Below are 10,233 nucleotides of genomic sequence, written 5' to 3' on the forward strand. Positions count from 1 at the left end.
GCCTGGGGCTGGGGGGGGGGGTGGCCTTTGTTTTCAGTTCTTTAATTATGCCTGGAAATCTCACTGTGAAAGGAAGGAATGAAAAAACAAAATAAAATTGTTTTTAAGACAGGAAAAAGAACAGAAATCGGTGGTGGGGGGAAAAAAAAAAAAAAAAGTGTCTTCTTGCCACCGACTCTTCCATCCCTAACCAGGGAAAGCAGGAAAAGTAGAATAAAAACCCGACAGACACCGGTTCTGTGTGAGAAGCAGAGCCGGTACCAGAACCCGGCTCTCCCAGGCTGGGCCCAGGTGCATCTCCCCCTGCTGCTGCCGCCGTACACAGGGGCTCAACGTCCCCCGTGTCCCCCGGCGGGAGGATTTAATAAAGAGGCAGTGCCGGGAGTAAAACATTCAGCGTCTGTTTAATGAGGGCTCCTGCACCTGCGTCCCCCGTGTCCCCGTCCCCTCAGTCCAGCCTCGCCTGCAGTCTCTCTCTGAGAAGGGTTTCCCGCCGGCGGAGGTCAGTGTCAGGGTCACCTCCTCTCTGTCGTGAGCGGGGTCTCCTCCTCCTCCTCCTCAGGTGCGTGGGAGTAGCAGCACCCGTCGCCCCGTGCACAGCAGCCCTGGCGGGAGAAAGAGGTCACCTTTGGCATGGGAGGGGGGCTGTGAAAGTAGAGCACCCCCCCGCCCCCCCTTACATGCACGTGAGAGAGGGGCTCGCCCCCGGTGGATTGGGAGACAGAAACCCTCCCCCCCCCCCCCCCCCGTACCTGTTTGAACCTCTTGCAAGGGAAGCTCTTCAAGCAGCCTGGATCCTGGGCCTGCTCCTTCCTCTTGTTCTGGTGCTGCTTCCTCTTCTCCTCCAGGGAGGCGGAGATCCCTCCCCTGCAAGACAGCAAGGAAAATCAGGGCTTGGTCTCTGCCGACGTCTGCACAATGAATCCCCCCCCCCCCCCCTGCAGCTTCTCTCTCCGCCTCAGGCCCGGGCTACCTCCCACACCCTTCACCCCTTTGAAAACCACTTACCCGGCCTTGGCGCGAGCTTTAGGACCCCAGTTGGCCTCGGGATTCTCCTGGAAGCGTTTTAGGCCCCGTTTCCGGGACGCGGGGTTGGCGTCGTCTCTGACGTCGAAGCAGGCGCGGAGGCTGCGGCAGGGGAGAGAAGCAGAAAGCAGCTGCTGAGCCCTCGGGTACAAGGCGAGGGCTGGGGGGGGGGGGGGCACCTTTACTCCTCTACCCCCCCCCCCTTCCTCTAAAATAAAACCCCAACCCCCTCCATGCAAGGATCATGAACAGGACAACAATCCAGCAAGCGGCCTTGCCAGTGTACCCTGCACTGCCTGCTCCTCCTGCGGGGAGCGGCAGGGAGACTCCATCCCTCATCCTGCTCCTATCAGCTCCGGGAGCCACTCATCCCATGAGGTTTTGATGGGGGGGGGGGGGCTGCCCCTCTCCCTATCGCCTGTTCCCGGGGGTGGGTCATTGGGAGGTTCCACTACCCGAGCCTGGGCCCCCCCTTTTCTGGGTTCTCTGGGACGAAAGGACTCGAGGGCTTCCGAAGGGTCGAGTCCTCTGAAAGTTCGCGCCTCTGCTGGGTGTAAAACGCTTGGATCCTGTAGCACGACACCCCCCCCCCCCCCCCCCCCTGTTAAAGGAGCGCTGGACTTGCTTCTTATCCCTCCGGCAAATGAGGAACCGGTGGTTCACCCCACTTACGGGCCGGTTTCTACCATTCGCCCCCCAATAAGAGCGTGAGCCTTTAAGGAGCACTTCTGTGAGGTCAGCCTCGGAGATCGCATCGGGCGACTAATTAAACTTCTCAGCCTTAACCTGACGCCCGGCCCCCGTCACTCGTGCGCCTAGGTGAGCGGGCGGCCACTAAAAGGCGCCGCTTAACTTGCACGGACCACAAGGCCCGACTAAGCATCCAGAAACCGGATGCACAACCCGCTCGGACGCAGGCGCCGAAGAGGGCAGCCCGCGAAACACCACCGAGGCCCCTAGCATGTGGGGTCTAGCCTGCAAAGGCTGCTCCACCCGCCGGGCTCATCCACGTCCCTCGACCTCCTACGGAGCGGGACGGACGTTGGAACCGCGCTCCGGAGGAAGGACGACACTAAAACCCTCCTTAAAAACTTAAACCTGCGCTCAGCGCTTACTGGCCGAGCACGGAGACGGTCTCCAGCTGAGAAACCCAGCTACCGGACCAAAGCGCTCATGCCAGAGACCCCGGAAATCACCCCAGGAATTCTCAACTGGGGGGGAGGGCACCTTTTGGTATCACCGCAGCCGAGCGGGGCGAGTTTCCTTATTTCTCCTTTTTCAACATGAATCAATCCCCGGCAGGGAGACGCACGTCTGCCGTCTTCTGGAGACGGAGGATACTGGCAAGTTGGTGTCACTGTAGGGGTAAGATATGTACTGTGACGTCAGTTTGCCCCGTCTCCATCTGCTGGCAGAGGTGCATAACCCACTTGTTCTGGATTCATGAGACTGGATACACACAAGGAAAATCACCCTCCATTACGTGAAGGAACACAAACCGAATGTCCCAAAGCCACTACTGGTCTACTTAACCCCCATCATGCACTAATAGTAAGTCAGTAAATGGTTATATATTTGATTGCTCCCATGCACAGTCTGGCACTGCCTCGTTGCACCACACCCCACACCCCCCTTTCTAGCAGCAGCCAGCCGAGTGCTGGTGCACCTCCCTAGCTTCTCTCATGCCTGCCAGGGGATTCCCCCCCCATCGCTCACAGCCAGCTGTAAAAGCCCGGTGTACCTGGGCTCCGTGCTGAGGGATGTGGAAGGCCGGGCTGGTGGTGGACAGGCGCTCCCTCTTCACCGGGTTATTCTTCTCCTGGTAGAGGGAAGAAAGAGAGCGCACACGCTGGGCACAGTGGCTCACGGCAGGGCGAGAGGTCGTACGAAGGGGGCTGCCTGCGGTGGGGTCTGCTCGCCCCCGCCCACTCACCCTACACGCGGCTAAAGGTTTCCGGCAGCTTACTTCACAAGTCGCCGGAGGGGGCAGCTAGCCATCCCATCCCCCCCCCCCCCCCCCCTTCTCACCCAGCTTCTCATGATGTCCCAGATGACGGCGGCAGGAGCATCGGTTTTTATGGCACTCTTGCAGGCGTGGGATAGAGAGACTCTGTAGCCAGCGTGGAGGACGGCGGATCTGCGGATAGAACAGACAGGTTTGTAAACACGGGGAGGGGGCGGGGAGCCCGATCACCCCCCCCCCCCGATACCAGGATCTCCTGCCCCCCCCGAGGCTGTACTGACCTGAACTGCAGGAGGGAGGGGGTGTTACAGTGAATGATACTGCTGAGGTTATCCAGGGTGTAATACAAGGGGACATCAGCCAGCTCCTGCCAGGGGAACGAGGAGGAGGAGCGTTGTAAGAAACAAAAAAAAAACAAAACTCGACTCCGTCCACCCAAGTCTCCTCTCTCTCAGATCCTGCCCTCTCCTCGCCACCAGCGAGAGCAGTGCACGCCACGAGCACCCCCTTCCTCCGGGTGGATATCCCCTCCGCCAGGCGCGGAGCCACCGTAGCTGCACGCGTCTGGGGCTCCCCGCTCCCCTTTTCCCGCGCACACCTGCCCTCACCTCCAGCACCATGCTCAGCACCCCTTGAATCCTGTCCGAAGTCTTGAAGCGGCCTGGGTTACTCCTCACTGCCTTCAGGACTCCCTGCACAAAATCCAGGTCATGCATGGACTCTGCCCAGATGGGGCCGCCCACCTACGGCCCCCCCCCCCCCAAGAGAAAATATACACATTAAAAAAAAAAAAAAAAGGTTAACCGTTCCCTCCCCCCCCCCCCCCCCCGCGGCAAGGCGCGGTCACATGACAGCAAGGGAGCAGTGGCAGAGCGACGACGTGGCCACGTCACAAAAAAATAAAAGAGAGAAAACCACAGGGGACAGGGCAAGAGATGCTGCGAGCAGGAATAACGGGAGGGCGTGCAGTGCCGCAAGGGCCCTGCGTTCAGGCAAAGGCGCCACGTGCGACGAGCTGCACGAGGAGAGCTAGGAGGAGCCCGCACGGCCTAATCTGGTCCTACTGCGTACCTGGTGCCGCTGGCGACAGTGCTCACAGTTGGTTCCCACCGGGGGTCCTGACCCTGCTGAATACTTCAAACTGCCAAACAAGAATTAAAAACGTTAAGAGGCGAGGAAGCTCCCCGCGTGACGGGCGGCCCCCCCTGTGCGCCAGCGTGAATGCACGCGAGCGGCGATAGCCCCGCCCCCCCACTCCTGTAAAATACAGGTCAGAGCACGGCCCCCCCGACAGAAGCAGAGCCCTCTGCTGCCGCTGCTATGCATTCGTATTATAACTGCTGTCACACGCCTCCGGCGCCGAGGGAAAGGGCTGGGAAGGAGAATTAAGTCTTCGGCACAAGCCCAGAGCAGGAGATCGGAAAGGGTGACATCACAAAACCATAACAGAGACTTAAAAAAAAAAAAACACTTATCCTCCGGCAACCTGTGCACCTCATTCTCCCCCCAGATCCTCTCCAAACAAAAGGCATCCCTTAAAGGGCCAAGAACCCAACTGGGACTTAAGACGACGTCTGCCGAGCAGTTACGCAGCTACAATAACCGCCTGGCTGACACTGGAAGGGAGGCAAAAACCCAGGAGTCTGGACTGATCCGGCTTCGTACAGGGAATGAGCTTGCTGCACCCAAGGCGCACCTCTGAGGGATCTCGGAAATCGCCTCAGGAATTCCTGCAGGTATCACCGCAGGAGGGCGGGACTCGATCTTTTCTCCAATTGAAAAGGTAGAAATTTCTTCTTCCAAAAGGTAGAGCGATCCCTATAGGGAGATGCACGTCCACCGTCTGCTGGAGACGGAGAGATACTGAGGGGCTGAGGTCACTGCAGGGGTCTATGTAGGGAGACGTCAGCTTTGACACCTGACAGTCTCCATCTGCTGGCATTAACCCATTGGTCCCGAGTCCACCTGGCTACGCACTAGGAAATGAGCTTCTTGCACAACCCGTCCCGATGTTCGCTCCGAACCACAAGTGCCGGCGCGACCCAAAAGCTGAACCCGACACCCAGAAAGCGGCAGCAGAGGATGCCTACCTGTTGCCATGGCTGACGCTCTTGCCGAGCCTCTGAAGGTGGTGAGTTCCGCATCCCGTGCAGTGGTACACAAAGGCCTGCTTGCTACAAGAAAAGGAACAGGGCGGGGGGAGGCGTTGAGAGGAGCAGAGTCAGGGAAGCAGCGCGGGCGATCAGAAAGAGCATTAATCGCTAGCGGGCCCCATAACTCTGGAACACAACGCCTCCAGAGATCAGATTGCACAGAGATCTCAAAGCGTTTGAGAAAAAAAAGTTTAAAAACACGGCTTTTTAAACAAGCATTTCATAAAGAGAGACGGGAGAATAGGAAATGTTTAGGAATAGGCAGAAGAGCGCCGGCGCACAGCACTTAGGAGTGGTCCACGAACTCTACATCACTATAAACATAATTGTAACACTATGAATAGTGAATTTTACCCCTGAACAGTACCTCACTGGCACAATTGGGCATGACCTACCCCACTGAACAATTGTCTTTAATGATTATATTGTAACCGTACCCTTAGCAGCACCTGTCAGGATGCACTATTGTACGCCCTCACCTACACATTAATCTACGTGCCCGCATGTAAACCGCTGCGATGGTAAATATAAAAAAAACTTAGCGACGGCATAGAAGAGAGTTTAAATAAATAAATAAAACCACAGCGCGAGGCAGCTCACCTGGCACAAGCTTTGACCTTGGCTTGTCCGCTGAAGACCCGCACGAAGACCCGGATGTAGAAGTCCACGCTGACCGCCAGCAGCGGCGCGATGTACCTCTGGTAGCAGTTTGCACGCAGGTCCAGGCTGTGGAGGATAATCCTCAGCGCCTGGGCACGGGGGGGGGGAACACAAATCACGGAGGAAGTAAGAAAGAGACCGGGTGGGATAACCTTTGCCCAGCCGTGCCGCCCGGCGCGGGGGCCCCCGGACACTCACCATCTCGTGGCAGTATTTGGCTTTGATGGACATGGCCCCGTACTTGCTGTAGCAGGTCTCCCCGCTGTTCCCGGCCATCACCGCCATGTCCGTGCACGTGACACACAGCAAACCTGGGACCGACAAGACAGGAAGGGGGTTAACGCAGCACTTAACCCCCTTCCGCACAGCATGTACAGGGGGGGGAAAAAAAAATAATAATAAATAAATCAGAAACGGTGAATTTCTGAATAAGGCAGCAAATCCTCCCCCCATCATGCGAGCCAGGGGGACGGCGCCCGTACCTCCCTCGCCGACTGCTTGCACTGCAGCGTCCAGGAACGTCGCGGGGCTCCCGTAGGGATCGAGGTCGATGACGTCGAACCTGTCCTTCCTCTCCCTGCGCTGATACATCAACATCCTGGAGCGGGAAGACGCGAGGGGAGAAGCAGCTTTAATGCAGAGCAGCACCCGCCGAGGCTTCACACACCCTGTGCGTGGGCCGAGCAGCCCTCCCCCCCCCCTGCACCCCTCGGGAGGACGCACGAACGCACGCGGCCTCGCACTCCAACGGCGTTCAGGGGAAGCCCTCTGCCGTCTCTGCTCCGCCACCACGGCACAGACAGGACACCGACGTCACGAGCAGCTGCTCCCTACCTGGCGTCCGCAAGACTGGGGGTCACCAGCTGCCCCACACCATTAAACTCAACGTTCCTCTTCATGAGTTCCACAGCCTGGGAGGAAGAGTCGTTCGCCACAATGCCGTGGACGGCGGGGACCTCAAGGGCAAAGCGGATGGAGCGCAACCCCGAAGCGGCCAGCCCCTCCAGGATCCTCAGCCCATCCTGCCATGATGCAAGCAAAAAAAAAAAAAAAAAAACTCAGCGCAGAGGGGAAGAGATTGGGGGCTGAGGGTGGTTTAGTGCACCTGATGCAACTCCCCTTCTCCTCTGTGCTGGCTCCTTAAACCAGAAAGCCCTTGGCACTATCACAGGTGCAGCAATTGCCTGCAGGGAGCAGGGGGCCATGCCTTCCATGCTTTACTCTTACATCAGTAATAGCCAGGAACCGGTCCCTCACGCTTCAGAGCCCCAAGGAGAGGGATCTTCATACTGCACCCGCATGCCCTCTGGCACGCCGTACCTCACACTTCTCTCCAGCCACTACTGCCTTCTTCTCCTTCTCCTCCTCTGCTGCTGCTTCTGGCTTCTCCTCCGGCTGCTCCGAGAGATCCACCAGTACCTTCTGCACCAGCTCCTCCCCTGGCACGCAAACTGCAGGAGGCACAAATAGAAATAGCGCCTCTGCACCATCAGGGGGTCATTCCCAGCATGTCAGGGCAAAAAAATCTCAGCCTCTGCACGGGGTAAGGGAACGAAGCTTTGCAGACAGCAAGGTCATCTCCTATCAGCTCAGGCTGCCCCTGCCTCAGGGACCTCCACCCTCCCTGCAGCAGCACCGCTCTGAAGTTACAGCCCTCCACCATTCTGTCAGGAACCAGAGCACAGAGCAAACAGAACCACCTCCCCAGCTGAGCTAGTCCAAAGTATGCCCCTCAATTTAGCTGCACATGTTATCACATCACAGCTAGATATATCTACTTAAGGAAAAAAAACAAACTCACTCTGAATTCCCTTTGTCAACATCTGCAAACGAGCGAATTCCGTGACGATAGCACATCTGTGGAAGAAGGCAGCGTATCAGACGTTAGCATCCACTTCAACTCCTGACGGACCCTCTCAGCCTTCCAAATACTTTTTTTATTGAGATGGCAACACATGAGCAGCCCCGACCAGAGCATTTACACTTCGGTTTTTGGATCTGGCAGTTTCCTCTTGCTCCTTTCAGCTTCCAGCTACTGTATTTGTTGAGCCTTCATTCACAAATACCTGGGGGGGGGGGGGGGGGGGGAGAGGGGACAATCCATTGCTCCCATAGACCAAGTCCAGCCTCCGGGTCTCGCCATTGCATGGACTGGATCACCATCCCCTCCAGGGGCTACAGCCACTGCCTCCACAGCATCCCCAGCTGACCTGGGGAATCAATCTCAGGTCCCTCCACGTGGCAGGGCGATTGTATCTGATAAGGTGCAATGGCAAAGGCCAGGAGGCTGCTTGGCTACATATGGAGAGGAATGGTCAGCAGAAAAAGTGAGGTGTTATCGCTCCCAAATAAGTCCCTGGCAAGACCTCATTTGGAATACTGTGCACGGTTTTAGGAGAGCGCACCTTCCCAAGAATGGAGTTTGTCTAGAGGACAGCTACTAAAACAGTGAGTGGTCTTCATTGTAAAGCACATGGGGATAGATCTAAACATGTATTCCATACAGAAAAGATGAGATAGGGGAGATATCAGAGACGTTTAAATGCCGCTGAGGTAACAAATGCACAGGAGGCGAGTCTCTCTCAACAGAAAGGAGGCTCAGTAACGAGGGAATCATGAGAGGAGGGTGAAAGAGATAAACTGAGGTGTAACCTGAGGAAAAAAAGCAAGTTTGCTTACTGTTAACAGTGTTTTCCGTAGATAGCAGGATGAATTAGCTATGCTGTCTGGACATCCCTCCGGGCTGCTTTTCAAAGATAACAGAGCTTTGCTCTGCGTGCAGCTGCGCGCGTCCTTAGTTTCTCCTCAGACTATTCCAAAGCACGTCTGCGAAGCATGAAGTGGAAACTGTCCGGGGAGGTGGGCTGGATCAGCATGGCTAATTCATCCTGCTAGCTACAGATTGCAAAATTTAACAGTATAGTATTATGCTTCAGCTTTTTCATTTTTCTAAATTCTTCCCTTTTTGCAATCCTAAACGTTTATCTTGTCATCTCAACTTGACCAAAATTAAGTCAATTTAACACTACACACTAGGAAATAAGTCAATTTTAATGGACAGAGAGTTGTTTCATGTGGATGTACTTATAAGGACAATTTTATCGTATAGAGTGGAAGCAGAAAGGGATCCTTTGCCTGCTTAGCTGCCCTGGTCACTCTGTATGCGCATCTAGCCCAAGGTGATACGTACGTCAGGTCTCGATTAAACTCCTGGACGGGGTTGTAGAACACCTCATTGGCACTGGGGAATATAATCTTGGCTTTCCCTTCGGTGATCACCGTCTCCCCTGGCTTCAGCATAGAGCTATCATTGCCTGGCACCGAAGCACAGGCTGCTGGCTGAGAGCAGAGAGAATCCCCTTCCAAGGGACCCTGCAGTTCCTGCTGAACCCCTTCCATTGGGCTGACTGTGCACAAACACCTGAACAGCGGATCTTTCCCGGCTCTCACCTTCCCAAAAGCGATGCGATTTCTAACACACAAGACAAGCAAAGCACGCTGGGCTGTCATGGAAACGCTCTTCTGCTTCCTTGGGCAAGAAATATAAATGTATAAATTAAGAGCAAAACACGAACTGTCAGAAGCATAAAGGGGGTGATAGTGGCTGGCAGCCCCTTCCCTCCAGGCCTCCATGTTTCCTTCTCGGCATCCTCCCCTGTGGAGCTCTGCTCTCTCCCCCCCCCCCCTTCTTGCTCCCCACCCCAAATAACACCCAACTTTTCCTTCTCCCGCCTCCTTCCCTAATGGAGCTCTTCTCCACCCACAGGCGGAAGCGACCATCATCCCCGTCTCCTCCTCCTCCTCCCTTCCCCGCTCCCTCTGGAGCTGTCAGGGAAACGCAAACTACAGGAAATTAAAACTCCAGAAAGCGTCAGGCCGCGCCCGACAAAAGAAGCTCGCGGTGCCGAAACCCGGACCCAGCCCGCTCTACCTGCCCGATCCACCGCCCTCGCCCGCGTGGGCGCCGCCATCATGAAGCGGGCGGGCAGCGCATCACGTGAACCCGGCAGACCAACGGGAGCTCGCCGACGGGGCAGCGAGAGGGACAAAACGCTTTCGGAAACAGATTTTTTTTCCTCTTTCCAGACAGCGGCGTTTCCCATGAGCCTGCGAGCCAATGAGAGGCCTGGAAAGCCCAGATATGTGAACCAATGGCAGACCTAGAATATCCCAGAAGTAGGAGCAAATGGCAGGTGTAAACCATAGCAAGGGTTCTGAGTCAATCACAAGCCTAGAACATTGCAAACGCAAGGCATGTGCCCACATTGCAGACACCTCTGCTGAGCAGGCCGTGCGGACGTGGAGAGCACTCCTGTGGCCTGGCCAGAAGAAGAGCTCCACCAGTCTCTCTTCCAAATGTTAAAGCACAGGCCTTAAAAAGCTTGCGGGGCAGCCTGCATGGACCATTTGGTCCTTTTCTGCCCTCATATC

At 56.2% G+C, this 10,233-nt stretch overlaps 1 protein-coding gene across 1 annotated transcript; it reads right to left on the minus strand.

Annotated features, from left to right (window-relative positions):
- Nucleotides 1-385: 385 nt before the first annotated feature.
- On the minus strand, nucleotides 386-9,866 carry TRMT1 (tRNA methyltransferase 1). The gene is given in 18 exon segments (XM_029585113.1): nucleotides 386-605; nucleotides 753-867; nucleotides 1,009-1,128; nucleotides 2,768-2,784; nucleotides 2,786-2,845; nucleotides 3,055-3,163; nucleotides 3,271-3,356; nucleotides 3,598-3,732; nucleotides 4,061-4,130; nucleotides 5,080-5,163; nucleotides 5,743-5,891; nucleotides 6,001-6,113; nucleotides 6,285-6,400; nucleotides 6,637-6,824; nucleotides 7,123-7,253; nucleotides 7,604-7,659; nucleotides 8,993-9,274; nucleotides 9,734-9,866. Coding segments are annotated over 17 exon segments (1,848 nt in total). The 5' UTR covers nucleotides 9,202-9,274; nucleotides 9,734-9,866; the 3' UTR covers nucleotides 386-515.
- Between the last annotated feature and the right edge of the window lie 367 nt (nucleotides 9,867-10,233).

The sequence above is a fragment of the Rhinatrema bivittatum genome, chromosome 19 (assembly GCF_901001135.1).
Source record: "Rhinatrema bivittatum chromosome 19, aRhiBiv1.1, whole genome shotgun sequence".
Classification (NCBI taxonomy): Eukaryota; Metazoa; Chordata; class Amphibia; order Gymnophiona; family Rhinatrematidae; genus Rhinatrema; species Rhinatrema bivittatum.